The following is a 24773-nucleotide window of genomic DNA, read 5'->3' as shown; positions in this document are numbered from 1 at the left end:
GGTTCTTTTTAGCGTTTATCGCTTTTTCTTCGCATTCATACTTGGTCAAGTTCGACCGACAGAGCAGGCTGAAAGGGTTCAGATGGGGGGGAAAGACACTCTGGGAAAGGCACGGCTGCCGTCCGGGATTCGAACGCGCTCAGCCCCAGATCCGCGCGAGCGCGGTTGTCCACGGCGCTGAAATAGCACTCGCGGTACGTGGTGAGCTACTGGAGCTCCCCAAGCCATTAACACTTTCAGTGCCAACGACGAGAAATCTCGTTAGTTCATGCCAACCGTTGAGTGCCCTCGTCGTTTAATCGTAATTTTTTTTATTAGCTATTTCCATTCATATTTCATCAATCTAGCCTCACGTTACCAGTAGGGGTGGGAATCACCAGTTTAATCACGATACGATATCGATTCTTTGGACAACGATACGATATTATCCGATATCACACAGTCTGCCACGATACGATACGATTCGATTCAGGTGCCTGCGATCGATATGAGACGATATTATGTGCCCATTTAATACAATCAGTAACATTTAAATCAACAAAAAAAAGGCAATGGAAATATCATGACATTTTTATTTTTGAGCTCTTCCAGACATTTAAATGAAAAACAATCTATTGTTTTTATTACAAATAGACCTCCTGTTCACTGTTTTTGGTTCATTTTTCTTTTTTTCTCGATATTAATATCCTAATCACTGTCACAGAGCTGTATTTTGGCTGGAAAAGCATATTGGGAGTCCCAAGGTGCAGTACCGACCAGATCCTGTTAGTGGGGCTATCCCCGAGAATGCACCCTCCCAGTCCCCACTTCTCTCTGCCTATGGCTCTGGGTTAGCTTGTTAGCTCACGCTAAAGTAACGTTATCTTCGATCTTTAACGCGACGTGGGCATAATGGAGTGACGAGGATTGCAAAGCAGGTTAGATGCATTGGACCCGTTGTGGAATAAAACAGCAGGGACATGTTTTGGGTCACAGAATAGGCACACTAGTCTTGCTCTAGTGACGCTCTAGACGCTACTGCTGTTGATGTTAAACAGAGTTTGAGTTTCACAACACTGGGCGCGCGGCGATGACGTCGCCGTCGCCGGATTTTCAAAATAAGAGTATCGCAATATGAATCGATCTTTTTACGTGGCATCGATCCTATTTGATTATTGATAATAGATCGATATATCGATCTGGATCGATGTATCGTCCCACCCCTGGTTACCAGTGGGGATCTGTCTGAGCTCGAACAGGGAAAATACCGCCCCCTATCGTCTCTCCGGATGGTACTGCACCCCATTGGATTGGATTGAATGAAACGCATGGGGAAAAATGAGTCTGGATTCCACATTTTACTTGTCAGGCAAGTAACCGGAGACGATCCAAGTCATTGCCCACCATCAGAACAGCGTGGAATATGTCTTTTGACCACCCAGCGTTGGATCAATAAACGCGATCGATATTTGGAATTGCGATCAGGAATTGGAATAATCTTTTTGGAGAACATCTGATCTGAGGTAAGGAATCTATTTTACCAGTATTGGGATAATCAGAGCTGTTTTCACCTATATATCAACGTGTCCCCTATGTGTGTGTGTGGCTGTGAGTGTGTGTAGCTGATCAGGAAATAAGATAATGGATTTTTCAGCCCGCTTCTATAGCGTGCATAAGTACACATACTATCGATAATCTAGCGTTTATTTGAAAACTATTCATAAATAGGCCGAAAAATGACAACGTGTTTTGTGTATTACAGTAAGGCGCGATTCCTGCAGAATCTTTTTCTGAAAGTTTCAAAAAACGAGCGTTTTTCAAAATGGTATAAAATGGAAATGAACTGATAAAAAAAAAACTGTTTAGACAATGTTGACTGCAAACAAGTCATTGATAAGCGACGGTCGTATTAGACACATAGCCATAATTTAAAATATAGTTTATGCGTTCGCAAATATGAGAGCTCTGTCATTGAATAGAGCGGTGGCATTCAACAGGGTAAATAGGACACAGAGGCTGGCACGGAAAGGGCCATGTGATAGGCTGGGCGATTAATCAAGTTTCAATTTCAATTATTTTGGCTTACCAGGGTCATGAAAACAAGATAATTGTGATAAAACGATTATTGTGCCGCGTGCCGTGTTGCTCTAATTTAGTTTAGTTTTGTAAATGCAGTGCACACTTCTTTCACAGCGGTGCGCCCCCCCCCCCCCCAGCTCGTGTTGAGAGAGAGGAGGGAGCCACAGCGCATTTCCGTTATTTTTAAACGTCTTTGGTAACTTGTAGAAGATGACAGAAAGGCAGCCTTTGGTTGAGAAGAACGGTAAAACAAATTCAGTTGTCGTGTTTAATCTTATTTCAATATCAATTAAAATAATTGTGATTATGATTTTTGCTATAATATAGAGCAGCCCTAGTATGTAGCATCAGTATTGTCAGTACCTAAGCTCACATTAGGGCTGTTCAATATGACAATATCGTGGGACGAGAGAAACGGTTCTTATTGGTAGATATTTTTCTCTATTGTTTAAAAAAAAGCTGCAGAATTGCTTTATGCCAGTATTTTACTTATAGTGGGGCAGCTTAGCTAGAAGTTCCACAACAATTGTTAATTTTGTGATACAAGCATGACATTTTGTACAATTATGGCCAAAGGCATTCCAAACAGATACATTTTCAATATGGCATTTCTCCAGTGGCAACCGTTTTCTTTTATTTTTTTCTTATCAGGGATGGACATTTAATGATATTGAGGACCTAATTTGTCTACCATACCATCGTAGGGGTTTAGACAGGATTTGGGCGGTCTCAGATCAGAAGAGGGTGTGGCTTAAAACAGGAGTTGTTTTATTTTTGCCATTTCATTTGAAACATAGAAAATGGATTGATTGTGGGCGGCTGGGTGGCGCAGCGGACATTGCGCTCGTCACCAACGCAAGAGACACCGGGTTCGAATCCGGCTGTCGGCGTTGCCTCCGGCTTGGGCCGGCCGTCATACTAACTCAATTGGCAGAGTTAGCGGGTGGAAGTCGATGGGTGGTAATCTGGACGTTGTGGACAGCGACTCCTACAGGTCGGTTGGGGGACGCCTGCACAGCAGAGACAGGAAATGGTGGGGGTAGTGTGAGCCATCCACACGTTACACCTCGCCAATGAGAGTCCGCGCTGGCAGGTGAAAAGATGTGACAGGTTGCCTCCTTGTGTATCGGAGGGGACACGTGATGCAAGGCTTCTATCCTCCATACAACCGGCCAGTGGGGGGCATATGCAAGCAACGTTCAAGACAGGGGAGGGGAGAATTGGCACAGCGAAATTGGGATGGGAGAACATTTTAAAAAATAGGAGAAAAAGTGGATCAAAAAAATGTATTGATTGAGTTGGAAGTCTGTATTTTAAGCCTGGAATTGGTATGGACTATGGGTTGACCAAAAGTTGCTACTTGCTATATTTTGTCTATTAGAAAATTAGAGAACAGCCTCAGAATCGAGCTGCAGATCAATCTTTTTTTTTTTTTTATCACAAGAGGAACTATTTAGTAACTATAGTAATAGTAACTATTATATATTTTATATAAACCTGAACTTGGAATCAACTTTGGTGGATCATATGTAGTATTTTATGCAGTAAAATGCATTAACTCTTTTTGTTGTATCTGTTTTGGAGAGAGGGAGGGAAAGGGAGACATGGTTTTTATTTTTTTGAAGTGATGATGGAGTTGTAAAATGAAGAGATCTATCTATCACGGCAGTCTGTTCAACGCTCTCATTCACAGTAACGGAGGGCTGTGCTGTTTAATTCTGCTTTTTTGCACGTGCACCGCTGGTTTGGACACCAGCATCTGTGCCCACACATGACATCCTTGGTTATACTGCTCTCTTAACACGCTCCTCTAAGGCAGCCTTTGTTGGAGGGATTGACTGCACATTGTGCCTCTTTGCAAACATCTTCCTCCTTGCGTCGTTTATTTCTGTGCATGTAGCCATTACCTCGTGTGGTATTTCATCCGGGGCAGAAGAGAGCTTGTGTAAGCTCAGGAAAGACGGTCCATACAGCCCACCCAGTCTTCCTGTAACCAACAAAGCTCCATACAGTGTCACAGCCCATCTATGCATGGAACATTGCAAGTGCAAGGGCCTTCTGAGGTCGTAGCCCTGCAGCAATGTCATGCTAAGAAGGTATCAAACTCTTTCCAGTTCACCTTCTGGCTGTAGACCCTGAGCCACTTCCACAGCCGACACCACACATCAGTATCAAGTAACGCTTTGAATCATGATTTTCTGATGGCCATTTCTTGCTGCATGGGTCACATGTAATAACATGTGACTATCGGCTTCCTCGTGTGTACATGGAGCAATTGAAAACAGATCTGGAAGTGGTGGCTTGCTGAGGACTTCCACATCATCCGTGACAACAAGCTGTTTGTCGTCCTGCACAAACCATTTGAGCAGAGCGCTGGAGAGTAAGCTGAGAAACTCTTATTGCCTCTTGCCTCTTGTTGCTGTCAACTGCTGAGATTAGTATTGGCCGTTCCTGGGAATGGCTGCCGTACCACTACCTTCCACACGTCTCTGCACCCCTTCCCCACGCTTTGCTCTTGTAGCAGCTTTCAAACAGCAGTCCCACACCAAGGTGAAGCCTGGACACACTTTTCAAGTTTTCTGTTCAGATATACAATGAAGAGGTCATGGTCTTTACAGAAGTTGGTTTCAGCATCTGGGTGACGGCTGCCCCATTTACAACAGTGCAAGTAACCATGGGGCTGTCTGTCGGAGTAAGCACTATGAACCTGTTCCAGGCATGAAAGAGGATAACTCCTCTGCCCCAGGCAGACACCTCCCCCCTGAGACAGTGCTGGGGTCATGGCAAGCAATGTATAACCTTGAAAAGAGATCCACGTCTTGTTTTGAGTAGGGATGCACCGATCCGACTTTTTCAGTCCCGATACCGATACCTGGGTTTGGGTATCGGCCAATACCGATACCGATCCGATACCCATTGTCCAAATGTCTTTTACAAAAAAGTAAAATAAATAAATAATTAATCCACGTTTTTTTTTTTATTAAAATATATTTTGTTTTTAAGAATTGTAGAGGATCAAGTGTGTTTTTGATTTGTTGTAAACAAAGACAGAAAATAAACTTCATTCAATTAATAAACTGTATGCCTCACTGTCACTGTGTGGAAGAGACTGGGTTCATTCTTTTGTGCAAGGCAACATCAGGCTTGACTTAAAACATTACTTTCCTAACTTAGTGAAACTAAGTGTAACAAATTAACACATAGATATAAATGTACTGAATGGTTATTTCTTATTTTATTTATTATTAAAAAAAATTAAAAAATCGATATATATTTTTATTTTGCGATACCCGATCCAGCTATTTTACCGATATCGGCGGCCGATACCAATATCGGATCGGTGCATCCCTAGTTTTGAGAGACCAGTTGCTGCTTATTATTTGATACATTTCTTTGTATGGTATCATCCAGTGGCTTTGTTCTTTCAACAAGGCATTCTCTAGTGCAGTGTTTCTCAAAGTGGGGGGCGCGCCCCCCAGGGGGGGCGCAGAGGCATGACAGGGGGGGCCTTGAGATTTATTTAAAAAAAAATTTTTTTTTTTTTTTTTTTTTGGATTACAGAAAATTATCACTAAAGTGCTATCTGTTGCAGCTGCACTGTTCTCCATGAAAATACCATTTCTCAAAATCTGAAAATCATTATTTAATAAAACACAGAAAAGGATCACCAAGTTACTCTGGATAAAAAAAAACTTTACAGACAACATTGAGACAAAGCTTCCTGACACATCTCCATCCAAACTCTTGGAAGAACTATTTGAAATCTCATCTGATACCACCTAGAGAGCTAATTTCAGAGTGTGGTGCTGAGTTGGACTAGTCAGAGTTTGATTGGAATTACATTTTATATGCTGGTCACCGCCATATTGAAAAAAAGAAAAAGGTGTGTCACCTTGAATTGTGAGAGAGTGAAGCTTCTATGCAATTCTAAAGTTCCAAATTCAAATTCTCCACCTTAAAATGTTTTATCATTTGGCACTGAGATCATCCTTATTAGACTAATCTATAAACCTTTTTGCAATAAAATGTTCATACCAATTTTGAAAAATGTATAATTCAAATTGCAATTCCCAGGAACTATGTATGGTAGATAAATGTAACTAATTGATACAAAATTAACAATTGTTATGGTTATCTGCACCACTATTAATTCCAGACCCTCGCACATGTGCTGGAATAACAAACAAACAAACACAGAGGAGCGTGACAGAGAATGAAAAACTCCCTGCAACAGAACAGAACAGCTGGCCTGTGATGGAAATCACACGCACCTCATCTCACTGTGCTCAGCAATACTAATGTCTCGCATGAGCCCAGAGCGTTATATGCACCTGCATTGTGTTTTTATTGAATAAATGCTTTCTGCTTTTGTGGACTATTGGAGCAGGACCCAATATTTATTTAGCCTTCAGTTGTACCTTATGTTTTTATTTATTTTCTCTTTTAAAACCTCGTTATCATTATTGAGATATGAAATTTCCAACCTGAACACAAACACAGTGTCTATGGGCTTTAGACTTTCCTTTGGCAATGCGATTGGGTTTCTCCATTGAGCGCCCATCCTCATCATTAGGGCACAAGTATCTTATGCATGAACTCTTTGTTATCATGATACAACATGATATATCATGACCGCTTCCTGTCCAGTCAGGTTCCGGTTGGTCTGCATTGTTTCATTCTAAACGGGAGGAATGTCTGTCTAATTCCCCCCCCCCCCCCCCCCCCCCTTCTCTCTCTCTAGCTCCAAAGAATCCTCTCTCCACCATGTTGCATTCCATCCTGCCTGTATCCAACTCCGTCCACCCAGAACACAGAGGAAGGACAGGTATGTGTAGTAAATCATCTTACATTTCAAATTTGACCTTTTTATTATTATAATTTTTCCTTTTTTACAGTAATTAACCTGGTATTATCCCTCATCTTTTTTACAGTAATTAACCTGGCATTATCCCTCTGCCTTTTTACAGTAATTAACCTGGTATTATCCCTCTGCCTTTTTACAGTAATTAACCTGGTATTATCCCTAATTTTTTTTACAGTAATTAACCTGGCATTATCCCTCTACCCTTTTACAGTAATTAACCTGGCATTATCCCTCTGCCTTTTTACAGTAATTAACCTGGTATTATCCCTCATATCTTTTTACAGTAATTAACCTGGCATTATCCCTCTACCCTTTTACAGTAATTAACCTGCCATTATCCCTCTACCCTTTTACAGTAATTAACCTGCCATTATCCCTCTACCCTTTTACAGTAATTAACCTGGTATTATCCCTCTACCCTTTTACAGTAATTAACCTGGCATGATCCCTCAACCTTTTACAGTAATTAACCTGGCATTATCCCTCAACTTTTTACAGTAATTAACCTGGCATTATCCCTTTACCATTTTACTTTGGCGTCAATCGGTATCAAATTGCATTTGATGATCTAATATATGTATTTATGGCTATAACTCACGTTCTATGAAATACTGCAGAAAACGATAACATATTTATACTCTAGACCATAGGTGTCAAACTCACGGCCCGCGGGCCAAATCCGGCCCGCCACGTCATTTGATGTGGCCCCCCAAGAGCTCAGGTAAAAAAAAAAAAAAAAAAAAAAAATTTTACATTAATATTGGGTTAAAAAATAGCAGTGTTAAAATAATTGTGGGTTAATGCGTTAATAAAGCTTTAACTTTGACAGCCTTAGTTATTACACATTCTTACACATACATGTATGTTGAACATCTGAGGTAACAAAGGAAAAAAGCCAAAAGCACTTACTCCTCAGACATTCTTTGACAATTTTACAGCCCAAAATACAAAAAAGATCCAGGCGGAATAGGTAACAAAGGGTTGAAAAAATATTGTCTGAACTGTCAGATGCAAACTGGCTGTGTGACATAACCGAGCATCTCGCTCAATTGAATAAGAAGCTGTAGGGACGCAAACAAGTCCCACCCAAAACTTGACCAATATAGTTGTGAACTGAGACAACCCTTATTTTGTTATTTTTGAGTACAGTTACAGTTGTGTGTTCATGCAGACACATAATAGCAATTTCATTACGAATTGAAAATGGGGGACCCTGATGTAAACAAGTCGAAAGTCTTTCTCTGGTCTGCATCCCCTTAACAATTGTGTGTATTGAGCTGTACTGTACTGTACCCATTCTGCAATCTGTTAATTAAAGTTAATTAAACTATCTTCCATTAGTTGGATGTATGGCCTCTGCAAGGTTGTGTGCAGCCATTTGTTTTTGTAACATCTGCTACATCTGTCCCACGTGTTCTTTGCAGCTCACAGTTGTTAGTTCTGCCCCTCTTGACTGTGACAAAAAGGTTTTGAGCAAACTTAATGTCATAGCTTGTATTTGATGATATTCTTCTTTGTTATTTACTTGAATGGTTTGATCATTGATTGGTGGAGTAATATGGGGTTCTGATAAACTAAAATTATTTGTTAAAATATCATAAGCTAACATATATTTTTACATTTATGCAAATGAATATGCAATATGTATAACTTGAATAAGTAATAAATACAGAAACACCATGTTTAACAATATGTAAATGTGTAGCTACATTTATTTTACATTACATTAACATTTATACGGTCTTTGGCCCTTTGAGGGCAACCATAATGTTGATGTGGCCCTCTATGAAAATGAGTTTGACACCCCTGCTCTAGACTGTATTTTTGTATGAATGTGTGAATGAAAAAGTAAAACGTTCCTACATCCTGAACGATAGCTAATCGATGTTGAATGGGCCATAGTAATGTCAATTTAGCAATACAATTAAAAATGTTATAGCCCTGCAAAATAGGTGAACATCTCCATAGATAAATAGAGCTGGCAGACTGGCTACAAGGATGGATATAAGTGTGGCAGAGAAAGGGTTAATAGGGACGCTCGATATTGGCTTTTTTACCGATATACCGATATTGTCCAACTCTTAATTTCCGATACCGATATCAACCGATACCGATATATGCAGGGTGTCGTCGTCGTCGTCGTCCCCCCCCCCCCCCCCCCCCAAATGGAATAATTTCAGGTAATTACATTACATATCTCTTATGCATACTTTTGACAATAAATAAAATCAGAATGTGTTCTTACTTGCTTGCCTGGGTAAATAAATGAAAACAGATACCGATATCACATTTTAATGCCGATATCGGCAGATAATATCTGTAGGCCGATAATATCGGACATCCCTAGTAATTAACCTGGCATTATCCCTCTGCCTTTTTACAGTAATTAACCTGGCATTATCCCTCAACCTTTTATAGTAATTAACCTGGCATTATCCCTAAACTTTTTACAGTAATTAACCTGGCATTATCCCTCTACCTTTTTACAGTAATTAACCTGGCAGTATCCCTAAACTTTTTACAGTAATTAACCTGGCATTATCCCTCTACCTTTTTACAGTAATTAACCTGGCAGTATCCCTCTGCCTTTTTACAGTAATTAACCTGGCATTATCCATATGCCTTTTTTACTCTAATTAACCTGGCATTATCCATATGCCTTTTTTACTCTAATTAACCTGGCATTATACATGTGCCCTTTTACTGTAATTACCTGGCATTATCCATATGCCTTTTTTACTGTAATTAACCTGGCATTATCCCTCAAGTGTTGCATGATTACGAGACCAAGCCATTTGAAGACTTTGTTTATACTTTGTGGATACATGGTACAGTGTATGTATGTATGTATGTATGTATGTATGTATGTATGTATGTATGTATGTATGTATGTATGTATGTATGTATGTATGTATGTATGTAGTATGTATGTGTATGTATGTGTGTGTATATATATATATTAGGGCTGTCAAAGTTAATGCTTTAACTTTGGAGATTCATTTAAATTATTTAAAGCGTTAAGAAAAATGTATCTAGATTAATCTATGGAGTGAAAAATGTTCAACGTTCTGGTTGTTTTTATTTCTGTTAGCGCCGCCGATATAAGAAAGAGGTCTAGCTGAGTTTTGTTGAACATTTGTATTTCACAGGAGAGAAACTGTATTCAAAGAAAGCTATTAAAATAGTCTTTGAATCTAAATATACTTTCTTTATGTTGATTTTACATTAATTCCATGATTTTACTCAAGTAAATATCTGTTACAAGCTTGGGTCTTAACACTTTGAGTGCCAGCGACTTGTAATGTCGTCTTTTCTTTTATTTTAAACTTCATTTTTTAGCGTTTATCGCTTTTTCTGGTCAAGCATGACCGACAGAAACAGGTTGAATGGGATATAGATCAGGGAAAGACACTCTGAGAAAATACGGCGAGTCCGGGAGTCGAACTCGTGTACCCCAGATCCGTGACGTGCACGGTTGTCCCCGACGCCGAAATAGCGCCGAGATACGCGGTGAGCTACTGGAGCTCCCCATAATGTCGTCTTTTCATGCCCCCCGTTGAGTGCCGACGACGCTAATTGTCATTTGATTTTTTTATTAGCGATCTGAATTCATATTTCATCAACCGAGTCTCCCGTTGGTACAGCAGACCCTCTAGGAGCTCAGATGGGAAAATACCGCCCCCTATCGTCTATCCTTGTGTAACTGAAGGCCATTCGATTATACTGGTGGATCTGTGTGGGGGGAGCCAACTGGCTCCATTATGCTGGCGAGGGATCTGATGAACATGGAAGTGATCGCGAGTTGGAAAGCAGCCTGGAATATATATTTACAGCAGCCAATAATCAATCAATAAACACGATCGATATTTGGAATGGCGATCAGGAATTGGAATAATCTTTTGAGAACATCTGATCTAAGGTAAGGAGTCTATGTTACCAGTTTTAGGATAATCAGAGCTGTATTCACTGAGATAACAGCATGTCCCGTGTGTGTGTGTGCGTGTGTGTGTGTGTGATGTTGAGGAAATGAGGTAATCGATTTCTCAGCTCGCTTCTATAGCGTGCATAAGTACACGTATACTATCGATAATCTAGCGTTTATTTGAAAACGATTCATAAATAGGCCGACAAATGACAACGTGTCTAGTGTATTCGAGAATATTCCAATAAATGCTGTTTATGAGGGAATCTTTCTATTTTCCGGAAATGCTATAAAAAGGATATGAACCGATAAAAAAAAAACAATCCGTTTCGACAATGTTGACTGCAAACAAGTCATTGATAAGCGATGGGCAGATTAGACATATAGCCATAATTTAAAACATAGATTATGCGTTTTTAACGCTAACATTGAAGTGGATGATGGCATTCAAGGGGGTAAAAAGGAAAACACGGCTGGCACTGAAAGTGTTAACTAGAAAAATGCGATTTTTAATCTAGATTAATTACAGAAAATTGTGAGATTGATTAGTTAGTTTTTCTATTGACAGCACTAATATAATATATATATATATGATATTTATTTATTTATTTGTACATGTGTGTTATTTTCTTTTTAAAAGTACAGATATAATCAACAACATTATTATTATTTATTAAGAAATTGTGTGACTATTGTGGATCTAATGCTTGTTTGTTTGAATCCCAGCATGTCGCTACTAAAGTCTGCTTGTGTCGTTCCCAGGTAGAGATGCTGTCGGTAAGAAACAGCCGTCCAGTCGCAGGCTGGCTGACGGGCCGACCATCCACTACAAGAAAATGAAAAGTGACCCTCCGGTGACCCCCGACCCCCAGAGTGACAGCAGTGGGGGGTCAGAGATGAACAAGGTCAATAAAAAAAGTTATTATGCCTGTCCAATGACTGTTACTGATCAGAACTACTACTGATGCTTTTCCACTGTGCTGATCTATAAAGGCTCAATACCTGATTTATTTTTTTTACTCTGAAATGCACTCCTGGATCTGTGGAAGGAGAACAAGCATTTAGTAACTTTCTTCACCATCATAAAGCAGAACATGGATACATTTTACCCCAACGTTTATGAACATTACCAACATAGACAAACCTTTTACAATCACAAAGTACAGCAAATGCAAATTCAAAAGAATCAAACAATTCTCGATGCACCACAGTTTGTTTCTGTCCCTTTCATAACATTGTGATTCTAATGGTCTTTCATACCAGTTCATTGCACAATACCTCTAGACTTTTTTTTATTTATTTATAAAAAAAAAATTCTATAATTGACTTCAGTTACTGTTAGAGGGTTTAAATAAACACAGGAAAAATAGCAACAATCAAATCTCAGAAAGCTGGACTTTTCTGCGTCGATGTGGAATTGGCAAAAGCTAGAATCACAATGAATGGATTATTTATCCTGCCCTTAGGAACAGTACTAGCACTTGGACTATATTTAGGCCCAAAGAATCATCTGAATATCACATGAAATAAAAGGAACTACGGTACTCTTTTATCCCTTTGTTTTCTGTTCCCAGCGCTCTTAAAACTCCCTTGCCTTCTCTTCCTAGAAATCGTGTTTCTGGCCAGAGACAGAGGAACGACTCACCAACAGCGCTCTGGGCTTCGTCAACATAGACGCCTACGAACCGGACAGCAGTGGAGGGGAGGAGGAGAGCGCGGGGATGTCGGAGGGCCTGGACCCCCCTCCATTGGGCCAGCAGAGGAGATTGGACAGTATGATGATCTTTGAGCTGGGCAAAGACTTTGATTACCTGAGGGGTTTGCATTCCTTCCTCTACACTAAGACTGACCCCCCTCCCAAAGAGTCGGCGGAAATGGACCGCAGGGCGGGTTCAAATCCCGAGGGGGATGACGCAACGGGCAGGCTGGGGGAGTGGGCCGGGGAGCGAGCAGGGAGCGTGAACGACACTGGGGAGAGGATGAACGACACTGGGGAGAGGATGAACGACACTGGGGAGAGGATGAATGACACTGGGGAGAGAATAAACACTGGGGAGAGAAATAATGGAATTGGGGCTGAGGCCGATGCTACTGATGAGATGGAATCTAGAACTGGGGCAGAGGTAGAGGCTGGAGGGAGGATGAGGCCTGAGGTGGAGGCTGGAGGGAGGATGAGGCCTGAGGTGGAGGCTGGAGGGAGGATGAGGCCTGAGGTGGAGGCTGGAGGGAGGATGAGGCCTGAGGTGGAGGCTGGAGGAAGGATGAGGCCTGAGGTGGAGGCTGGAGGGAGGATGAGGGCTCGGGAGAGCGGGGCCATGTCTGGAATTGGAGATAATGTTGAGACCAGGAACGGGGTAACGTCTGACTGCCAGCGGCCTTCGACGGCATCGGCGGCTGTTGTGTATCCCGTCTGTCCCCCCGGCTCCCTGGAGAGCGGGGCCGGAGCTTTCCCGGGGACGGAGAGTGGGTGGAGGCAGCTGGGTGAGTGGCAGAGGCTTGGCGGGAGCCAGGACAGCGGTGCTTGGGGATTGGACGAGAGAGGGGCCGGACTCGACCTCGGGGCTGCCGCCGGCTCTTCCGCCTGTCCTCCCGAACCGGTGGTGAGGCCTAAAATTAGAAAACAAAGCAGCGAGACCCACCTGGAACAGAAGCCGGGCTCGGATGGCTCGGAGCCGGCCCAGTGCGGCTCGGCGTCCAGACCCGGCAGGCCCGCCCGGACCGGCACTCAGGCCAAGTGTGTCTCGGCTCCTCCGTTCTTCCTCACACAGACTGACAGGCCCAACCCAGAACTGCTGTTCAGCTTCCCCCCCGCGGAGAGGATCAGGGAGGAGGAGGAGAGGATGAGAGAGTGGCTGGAGAGGAAGACTGAGGGGCTGAGGAGAGATGGGGAGGAGGAGGAGGAGGAGAAGGAGGAGGAGGAGGAGGAGGAGGGATGCAGGCTGGACTCGGACGATGATGACATCTGGGAGGACCTGGATGTTTTCAACGACAAAACAGCTCCTTTCATCAAGGCTGAGGACAGGTGATGATGACACTTTGATGTTGGTTTTCATTGCATTTTCAGAGCACTAAGTTCCTAAAGACAGTTGGACAAGTAGATTGTTATGTTTTGTACACTTAATGTACATGGGATTAGGGATGCAACAGTATGAGATTTTGATTTGAAGATTATAGTAATTATTTTGCATTACGTGCACTAAATGTACAAACGTTTTAGGAATAACTTCCTAATAGACTTGCACCCTCTTCTGTTCAATCCATGTCTATAAAAGAAAACATTTATTTTTGCTATTTTTCCCCACATTATTTTGTTTCAGAAAAGCCTAGTTTTAGGCTAAAAGTGAATAAAAAAAAATATATATATATATCAATATCTGAGCTTAGCTAAAAACAGGCCAAAAATACCATAGACTAGTAACTGTAGACCTAGATACCATAGCTTCTAAATGTAATAGTGAAATGGGGTAAGTGCTGCATGCCTCGGTGGGATCACAACATGCACCATGCTACTAGTGGGCATGCTACTGAGGGCCAGCTAGTCTTCCTCTACTGGAGACTGAGCTAAACAGGAGGACAGCTTCCTGCTAAGAAGATTAGACCAATACTTACCTGCAGGTGCACTAAGTGTGGGGGCTTGTATATGTGTGGCTCTTGTCTTTACATACATGCATGTATGCTGTGTGTATTCGAGTGCAGTACTGAGAGATTATTGGAGCCACAGGGGGAGAAGCTGACATTGAGTAACTTTGCAGAAGTGAAGCATATCCTGGTCATTGATATACAGTTTACTGATATTTTGTCACACACACAATCCATGCATCATCTAAGTACAATGGCAGTGAGATGTTTTTTTTTTTTTTTTTTTTTGCATTTGGTCACGATTTCAAGCAAACCGCTTTTGGTGCTAGATGGCTCATCAAGAGTTTGACTTATGCATATATATATATACAGTATATAGAACTCATTTAGTTAAAAAATGCTATTTACTGTAAACTCTCGTGGGTCCAAGCCCTCAACATGCTTCCACAGTAATGTCATCTAGATTCTAGAGTCTAGATGAAGCTTCTGCAACCTTTTCAACATACATGACTTAGTTGGGCGGCTACGTGGCGTAGTGGGCAAGGCGCTCACCACGAAATGCTGGAGACGCTGGGCTCGTCAGTTCGAGCCCAGCGCTCCACATTTGCTTTCAGTTTAGCTGGTCGTCCGTACTAATACACATTGGCCGTATTAGGGGGTGGGAAACTGATGGGTGGGGATCGGGCGTTGTGGACAGCGACTCCTACAGGTCGGTTGGTGCGCCTGCGCAGTAGAATCAGGAAGTGTCGGGGGCGGCGTGAGCCTCCCACGCGTTACTCCTCGCCACTGAGAGATCGAGCTGCGCAGGTGAAAAGATGCGACTGCTGTTACCTCAAGTACCGGAGGGGACTTGTGCTATGTATGACTTAGTCCACATTGTAGCCGGCTTGTGGGAGGCAAGAAACGGCGTTCGTGACAGGGGAGGGTTGAATTGGATGATACGAAAATTGGGATGGGAGAAAATATAGAAAATGGGAGAAAAAGTGGATTAAAAAAAAAACATACATGACTCAGTTTAGTCTCACTCTGCCTGTGACTCAAGGCCTCTGCATGCTACAGCAAATTCAAAGCAACTTCAACACAACATCGGCGCGATTTCAGCGCGCTTGTTGCAGACAGTCTTGTAGACTGTGTTGCTTGGGCGTTGCGTACCTGTGTCTAAAATCTAATCTAAAGACCCGTTGCGTTGGTATTGCGTAGCAGTGATTGGTTGGTAGTGAATGGGGGCGGGGCTGTCTGTCACTTCTAGTGTTCCTGGCTCGAGACCAAAAGAAAACTTTCTGACAGGAGCTCGAGACCAAAAGAAAACTTTCTGACAGGAGCTCGATAGCTAGTGTATTGTTTCATTACACTTGTTTAATTGTTTGTTTAAAATGAATCAAATGCAGGAACGTATTGCAGAGGAGGTCCGAAAGTACCAACATTTATATAATAGCGGGTCTAAAGACTACAAGGATAGCATTATGACGATGAATTCGTGGAAGGAGATTGGGGAAACAATGGGGATGGACTGGGTTGATGTGGCGATATAACTATATTACACTATATACAAGAACACAAGCGAAAACAAACATAAACAGGGCTATTATTATACTAACGATGTATGGTTGAGAAGGGAAATCCGTTTGTAATTGCTAGAGTGCGCACCTTCGGCTGCCCAAAGTATTCAGGCGGGCTGGGCGCGCTCGAGCCGCACATCCGGGGTACATTTTGTTGCATCATAGGCTGCGCGTTGATTTTGCAGAAGCATAAAGGTAATGTGTCTGCAACACCGTTGCTTTGTCGATGTTGTGTTGAAGTTGCTTTGAAGTTTCTGTAGCATGCAGAGGCCTTCAGGTACAGTGAAGCACATTATTAGTACTATTAAATAGTGGCCTACTATTATCAGAAATGTATTTGTAGTATTATCAAATAGGGATAAGGCCTGCAAACCAACTTTAGGACCATGGTTTAAATCGAATCAAATTTATTTGTAAGGCCCGACAACACACGTGAATGTCCCCATGGGCCGGACACGTCTTCTTTAAACAAGTCAAGAAGAAACATCACAATAAATCAAGAACAAAACAAAAACACCATGAAGTCCAAAAATGTTTTAATAAATGAATGCAACACTCCCAGACGTACCCCACACGAAGGTAAGGAAAAACTCACTAAAACCTAGCAATAAGAAAAAATGCACCACAAGAAACCTTAGAAGGGCCGTTTAAGGGGGGATCTCCCTTCTTAGATGTCGGTGATGGTAGTGTTGCAATAAAACAGGCGAAACAGTTGGTAAGCATGCACACATACGTGTAATGAAACACAGATAAATGCATGCAATAGCAACTGAACATTTTGAAAGATTGAAAATAGAGCTGATGGCAGATCTATTTGAGGTTTAAGAAACCAACATCTATACTAGAATTATTTTTGTCTGGTACCTCACCTGCAGAGATAGATATTACTGTTTCTATCATTGCATGCATGACTGCTTAAAAAGTGTGTGTGTGTTTTCTTTTTCAGCTCGGAGTGCAGTGAAGGGGAGTGGTTCTGGCCGTCAGACTCGGGTCTGGACAAGGAGAGGGGGAGCAGCAAGGAGGAGAGAGACAGCAGCAAGGAGGAGAGGAGGAGCAGTGAGGAGAGCCGGGAGACGCTGCCTGGCCTAGAGAGATCAGCAGAGATCAGCAGTACCAGCGGCAGCCTGGAGGAGCCGGCCCCACTAAGCACAGACACAGGGTAAGATCTGTCCAAAGAGAAGTCACTCCACTCTTCGTCATCCCTATCTTCAGAATCATACATCTCCTGAAAAGTTGGGTTTTTGGAGTTACAAGGTTTTCTTCCGCCAGCGACGATATTGTTTTTCTTTCATAGTTGAAGTCACTGATAAATGACTGTCACCACAAAATGGTCAATTTGGTAGAAAAGAACAATTCTCTGATGGAAGACATACGGACCACCATCTACGCATATACCATACAGTGGTTTCTGCCACAGAGTCCGCTCGCCGTGCAATTCCCAGCCTTTTGCCAGAGCTCGTGATTAATTTAGAACATCTTGAAAACTCACAATTCACCTCGAGATGCAGTCAATTATAATTCTACTAAACATAAAATCACATCACATTGAATTATTTTCTCTGAATATGTTTGTTTTGCAAGCAAGTCGTTTTGTTCTTGCCGCCATTTTTAGTGTTAACAGGATTCTCCGTTCAAAACTACCAGAGTGAGCTGTCTCCTTTATGTTAAGACTCTGGACTCTGTCTCTGGTAAGACGTTTTGGAGCAGAATAAAAAGGAGAGGTCAACGCCGTCATAATGCACTCATTCAAATGTAATCGAATGCATGGGAGCGGTGTTGATCTAATATAGACGATTAACATGGAATGTATGCTACCAGTTAGGAAATAAAGTCACAACTTGTCTGCAGGTGTTTTTGAACCATTAAATGTAGTATCAGTAATGTCGTCGAACAGCGACCTCTAGGCAAAACATGACAACATGGTACTGCACTTTGTTTACAGTTTTTGTTTTTGTCTGATTTGTGGATTGGATTTCAGTGGGTATGAGAGGGGTTGCTAATGCTGGCCACACTTCCGGCTCTACCAAGAGAGGTCTGGAGAAATTTACAATATAATAAGTTACTAAACTCCCAACTCGCATGTCGGACCAAAACAAAAAAGTAAACAAAGCGCAATACCAAGCAGGGCTCTTTTGCCTAGAGGTCACTGTTTGATGGAATTACAGATTCTATCTTTAATGTTTGTGAACTGAGCTGTAGTGAAATAGTTAAACTACTTTCATCCAGCTAGGCTGTTGAGATTTTATTATGGATGTTGAGATTTTACACATTGATGTTAAATTGTCTGTGGCAGGTTTATTGACACAAATACATTTCAATCGAGATCCTGTTTCTGGCCTCCCATAAATGCAAAGAATTGTGGGACACAAAGCATCCGTTGTGGCAGCACCTTCTTCCTTTATTACCCTGTGAGAGGATCTGTCTGCACTGGTCTCTGTCCACTCTGCAGTGCACCAGCCCACCACACACACAGATTTACAAAACTGACACAGTAACGGCATGTAACAGCTAGGCCTGCTCAATTATGGGACAAAAATCATAATCACGATTATTTTGCTTGATATTGAAATCACAATTATTATTGATCATTGATTTAAGAACATCATATGCAATTATTGCATTTTCTTTTTATTGTGGTGCAGCCACGAATGTGTAACATCTGGCACAGTATTAGGTGGCGCAGTGGGCAATGCGCTCGCCACCAATGCAGGAGATGCTGGGTTCGAGCCCAGCTCTCAGCATTGCTACCAGCTTGGCTGGTCGTTCATACGGTGGGAAGCTGGTGGGTGGGGATCGGACGTTGTGGACAGCGACTCCTACAGGTCGGTTGGTGCGCCTGCGTAGTAGAATCAGGAAGCGACAAGGGCGGCGTGAGCCTCCCACGCAGACCCTCGCCGCTGAGAGATCGCGCTGTACAGGTGAAAAGATGCGACGGCTGCCTCCTCGAGTACCGGAGGGGACACGTGATGCAAGGCTTCGTCCACATTGCAGCCGGCTTGTGGGAGGCATGGCCTGACAACGTTCGAGACAGGGGAGGGTAGAATTGGACAAATACGAAATTGGGGATGGGAGAAAAATAGAAAAATGGGGAGAAAAAGTAGATAAAAGAAAATTCTGGCACAGTATTTTATCTTGTTCCAAGTCCGACTCCTTGAAACCAAAGTGTTTCCAGACAACTGAATTTTACCTTTCTTCTCGATCAAAGGCTGTCTTTCTGTCATCTTCTACAATTACCGAAGACGTTTCAAAATAACTGGAGAAACATGCCGGGGCTCCCTCCTCCCTCTCAACACCAGCTGAAACTACTGTTTGGGCTTGAGGGGGAAGGGGCGGAGCGCACTGCTGTGAAGCAAGAATGTGCTGCATTTTTCAACACAAGACAAATGAGTCACGCAGCACCATAATAGTTTTATCTTAACACATTGGACGCCAGACCCGAGATAAGTCGGGTTAACTCGCCGAATGTTGGGCGCCAAACGAGAGAAAAGTCGGGTTTTCATCGCTATTTCTTTTATTCGATATTTCCATTCATAAAACATGCAGGGAGCCTGTGTTATCACTTGGGGATGAGTCTGAGATTGCAAAAGTCCAATACCGCCGCCTGCCGCCTTGCGGCCACTATTGCACTCCATTTGAAACGATGTGGCTTAGTGTGTGGGTCGATCTGCGGGCGGAGTCTAAGGGTGCTTTCACACCAGAGCTGTTTGGTCCGGACCAGACGGACCAGAGTTCGTTTCCTCGGATAGTCCGCTTGGTTTGGGGTGGTGTGAATGCGCAGTCGAACTCTGGTGCGGACCAAACAAGTAGGGCTGTACCGAATGTCATTTTTTTACATTCGAAGCTTCGAATGTCTACAAATTTATTTTACTTCATAAAAAAAAAATATATTAAAAAATATATAAATTTTGTAACTAAATCCTCAATTTGAATAAAGTGATTAATCTGATTAAATGAGTATTTTTCTTTTATTAACACCTTGGATGCCACGGACGACATAACACGTGTTATCAGCCCGCCCCCTGAATGCCCACGACGACAAATATTGTTTTATTTTTTTATTAGCGATCTGAATTCATTTTTCATCAACCGAGTCTACCGTTGGGAAACCAGCCCCATCAGGAGCGCAGATGTGAAAAAAGCGCCCCCTATCGTCTCCCAGATGGTAATGCACCCTTTTGGAATGGACTCAATGAAAATGGATGAGGAAAAAAAATCCGGAATCCACATTTTACTTCTCACGCATGTACCCAGAGCCGATCGGATTCATTGTGGAGCATGAGAACAGCGTGGAATATGTGTTTACAGTATGTAGCATTGGATCAATAAAAGGATAGATTTTTGGAATGGCGATCAGGAATTGAAATAATCTTTTTGGATACCATCTGATCTCAGGTAAGGAATCTATTTCACCAGTCTTAGGATAATCAGACCTGTTTTCACGGAGATATAAGCTTTTCCCCTATGTGATATGGCTGTTTGGCTGTGCGAGCGATCAGGAAATATATCATATCAGATATCAGATTGCCTATATAGCGTGCATACGTACACATATACTATCGATAATCTAGCGTTTATTTGAAAACTATTCATAAATAGGCCGAAAAATTTGAATGTTTTTTGTGTATTCTAGAATATTCCCTTTATTATGGAATATTTTTATTTTCCTTAAACAAGGGCTTTTCAAGATGCTATAAAACGGAAATGAACCGATAAAAAAACAATCCGCTTCGACAATGTTGACTGGAAAATGAGTCATTGATAAGCGACGGGCAGATTAGACACATAGCCATAATTTAAAACATAGATTAGGCGATATTAACGCTAACATTGAAGTGGATGATGGGCATTCAAGGGGGTAAAAAGGAAAACACGGCCGGCTCTTAAAGTGTTAATGAATATAACTCATCGGGCGGCTACGTGTTGCAGTGGGCAAGGCGCTCACCATGAATACTGGAGACTGGGCTCGAACAGGTACGCCTCCCTGTTCGAGCCCAGCTCTCCACATTGCTTTCAGTTTAGCTGGTCGTCCGCACTAATACACATTGGCAGTATTAGGGGGAGGGAAACTGATGGGTGGGGATCGGGTGTTGTGGACAGCGACTCCTACAGGTCGGTTGGTGCGCCTGCGCAGTAGAATCAGGAAGGGGCGGGGCCCCTCCAAAGCCCAGACCCCAGACGCTGAAAGATCGAGCCGCGCAGGTGGAAAGATGCGACTGCTGTTACCTCGAGTATCGGAGGGACTCGTGCTATGTATGACTTAGTCCACATTGCAGCCGGCTTGTGGGAGGCATGAAACGGCGTTCAAAGACAGGGGAGGGTTGAATTGGACGATACGAAAAATTGGGATGGGAGAAAAATAGAAAATGGGAGAAAAAGTGGATGAAAAAAAATGAATATAACTCATCAGTTTCGTCATAAATAATCCAATAAGGGCACGGTTGGTATGAAAGTGATGGTGACGTCTTATAGTATAATATTAGTGTAGCCTTATCTTTAACTGCAACTGTGAAGAAAACCCCCATTGGTTTAAACAGATTGAATAGACAAAAAAAATTAAAGATTTAAAATGTATTCGAATGTTGATTTAGAATTCGAATGTCAACATTATGATCGAAGCTTCGAAGCATTCAGTACAGCCCTACAAACAAGCGAACTCTGGTCCGCCTGAAAACGTATACGTCTCGTTTAGCTTCCAAGTGAACCCTGGTGCGTACTTTTGTGGTGTGAATGCTCATCGGACCAAACGCAAGACCAAATATATAGGAAGTGACCCGCATCTTGGGGAGAAGGAAACAAAACAAACACTCTGGCGCTGTGACGCTGTCCCGCCTGCTCTACTTCACTGAAACAGAGGGAGAAAGTCCCTGCCGTCAGCGGAGTGTGCTGTGTGCACGGCTGCGCGCGCGTGTGTATGTGTGTGCGCTGGGCTGGGCTGCTTCGCAGAATAATGTGGTGTGTTTGTGTGTGCGCTGGGCTGGGCTGCTTCGCAGAATAATGTGGTGTGTGTATGTGTGTGCGCTGGGCTGGGCTGCTTCGCAGAATAATGTGGTGTGTGTATGTGTGTGCGCTGGGCTGCTTCGCAGAATAATGTGGTGTATGTATGTGCACTGTAGAGCTGCCCCCGAAGCCCTTTTCGACCGTGTGACATTGTTCAGAAAGTTTAGTGCACTTGACAAATTGCAGTGTGAACGCAAACCGAACCAAATGAAGAATGCAACAATGTTGCAACTTCACCCCCCGAATCGCACAGAGTCCACCAAAACTATATGTGAAGGCGCTCTAACTAGTCGGGCAAGTTAGAACTCATGCATCGACGAGGGTCGGGCACTCCCGGTTCATGTTCATTGCTGGATTACGTTGGAAACACGATCAACATCAGTACTTGGAATGGCGATCACATAATTGGAATATTTTTTTCGGGACAGATCCTGGTCAAGGTAAGGGCTATATGGTATCAATATTGCGTTGATCCAAAAATGCCTTCATTGCGATCGAAGCGTGTGTGGCGTGTTCTGTTGGTGGCGATCAAAGCACGGAGGGGTGCCCCCCCCCCCCTTTCATGCATCCATGATGAAACATAATACCGATAATCTAAATTTGATTTGAGAACAGTAGCTAGTCCAGGGAAGAAACGATAACGCTTTTACTAGAATACACGTTGCCGGCCATTACGCAGCATTTTGGAAATCCAATTAGATCCATAGCTATAATTATATAATATAGCTTTAGGCCTGAAAACACAGCCATGTATCCCCATTCATTAAAATGCGGGCACACGGCCCACAGCGACCTCTGGCGCTGAATGGGTTAATTATCTTGTTTTCGTGATCGTGGGAAGCCAACATTGGAATTCAAACTGGATTAAACGCCCAGCCCTATTACAACCTGTTGCATGATGTACACAGCCTGGTGTGGTCCTCTACTGACTGTGTGTCTTCAACATGCTGGTACTGCCACCACTACATACTGGTACTGCCACCACTACATGCTGGTACTGCCACCACTACATACTGGTACTGCCACCACTACATACTGGTACTGCCACCACTACAAAGAACCTGAGAACCTGTGGGTTGTATAAAGGAGAAGTTATATACAGCATCATGACTTGGATGTTCTACTTGATATTCATGTATGCAGGGACCCTCAGCCACAGCTGGAGGAAGGTGAGGTTCCTTGGCTGATGTACAACCAAGAGGCCAGCAGCAGTGAGGATGAGGAGGGGCCCGACCCCGGCAGCCATTTTGTCCACCCGGGACTCTTCATCCTGGACGGAAACAACAACATGGACGACGACTCCAGCATGAGCGAAGACCTGGACGCTGAATGGAGGTTGGGTGACTGGTTAGTTAGTTACATTTAGTTAGTTAACTAAGAAGTAAAATAGAAAACAATTAATTGATTAGCATAAGTGAGGAATGCAGAGTAGAGTTGAGTTAGTTACGAGTTACTAAATGAGTCGTCATTGTATTACAGGCTGCTGGATGACTTTAAAGGAAGGCACCACGCCTAAACAACATGCATGTCATTTATTATAGAGCCTTGGGAAAACATATACTGTATGTGTCTGAACTGGACTTGGGCACCAAGAATGTGGCTGCCCACTGCTCTTAAATAGTTAGGATAGGTTAAATGCAGATGACAAATTCCTATATGTAAAAATGTACTTGGTTGGCGCCTGGGTAGTGTAGCGGTTTAAACACTTGTCTACCACAGCAGAGACCCATGTTCAATTCCCGGCATAATTGGCAGTGTTCGCAAGTGGGAAGCCGGTGAGGGTGTGAGTCCTGGTCGTTGTAGTGACTCCTGCTGGTCGGTCTGTTCAGCGGAGAGGGGATTTGGGGGAGATAGCATGAACCTCTGTGCGCATTATGCTCCTAGTTGTCAGGTGAAAAAAAGCGACTGGCGACTCCACATGTATCGGAGGAGGCGTGTGGTAGTCTACACCCTCCCCAGACTGACAGTAGGGCAGCACAATGGCCAGGAGGGAATTGGCAGAACAACTAAATTGAAGATATGGGAGAAAATGGCCAAAGGCAAAAGAAAAATGCACTTGGTAAATAAAGAGATTCTAATTCTACTACAAATTGGAAATGGCAACGTAGCACAGATATTTCCAGTTTCTTAAGTCTAGTTTTCAGGATTTACTACATCAAAATGGCAATCCCAAGGCCAGGGTGATACATTTGAAAACTAAAAACATTTACCCATACATTTAAAAAATATATCACCCTAGGATTGGTGACATGTTTTTGAAGTATCGAGTCCTGAAGTCCAGACTTTGGAAACCAAGTAATACTGACCAGGCCCTAGTACAAAATTAGATCATCTTTTAGTGAGTTGAACTCTGTTGGATTTACATTTTGACCTGTTGCTTTGGTCTGTCCAGGCTCCTGGATGATTTCGGGGATGGTTTTGGTATGGCTCAGGCCATCTCCTCCTACGTCGACCCTCAGCTCCTCACCTACATGGCTCTGGAGGAGAGACTGGCACAAGCTATGGAGGTCATTATACCTATTTACTACAGAAGAAGTATATTACATTTGATCATTTAGTCGATTATCCAAAACTACTTTTTTGTGTACAAACCCAGCAAGGGGATACACTCCTGGCAATCAACAATAAGTGGTATTGTTAATCTAACGGTGCACTCATAACAAGCATAGACAATAAATTGGACATGTTTTTAAAAGAAAATTATTACAAGAGATAGTTTGAATGAGTTTATTTTTTTTGCATCAGAAATATAATTTCAATTTTTTTTCTTTACCACTTTTATACACATATCAAC

The 24773-nt window shown here is 42.7% G+C and overlaps 1 protein-coding gene across 3 annotated transcripts in view; it reads left to right on the top strand.

The window, feature by feature from the left end:
* The window catches only part of pja2 (praja ring finger ubiquitin ligase 2), a 67558-nt gene that overhangs the window by 37268 nt on the left and 5517 nt on the right, over nt 1-24773 (top strand). For 2 of the 3 annotated variants that reach the window (XM_084324367.1, XM_084324368.1), the window contains exons 4-9: nt 6800-6883; nt 11607-11749; nt 12452-13866; nt 16929-17141; nt 23123-23326; nt 24372-24486. In XM_084324367.1, the coding sequence (XP_084180493.1) occupies nt 6800-6883; nt 11607-11749; nt 12452-13866; nt 16929-17141; nt 23123-23326; nt 24372-24486 (2174 nt within the window). The remainder of the gene's footprint in view (nt 1-6799; nt 6884-11606; nt 11750-12451; nt 13867-16928; nt 17142-23122; nt 23327-24371; nt 24487-24773) is intronic. The other variant, XM_084324369.1, reaches the window with a different exon arrangement.

Source organism: Notolepis coatsorum, assembly GCF_963971535.1.
Source record: "Notolepis coatsorum genome assembly, chromosome: 11".
Classification (NCBI taxonomy): domain Eukaryota; kingdom Metazoa; phylum Chordata; class Actinopteri; order Aulopiformes; family Paralepididae; genus Notolepis; species Notolepis coatsorum.
Note: the sequence above shows the minus strand (reverse complement) of the source record. Positions and strands in the feature narration are given on the sequence as shown.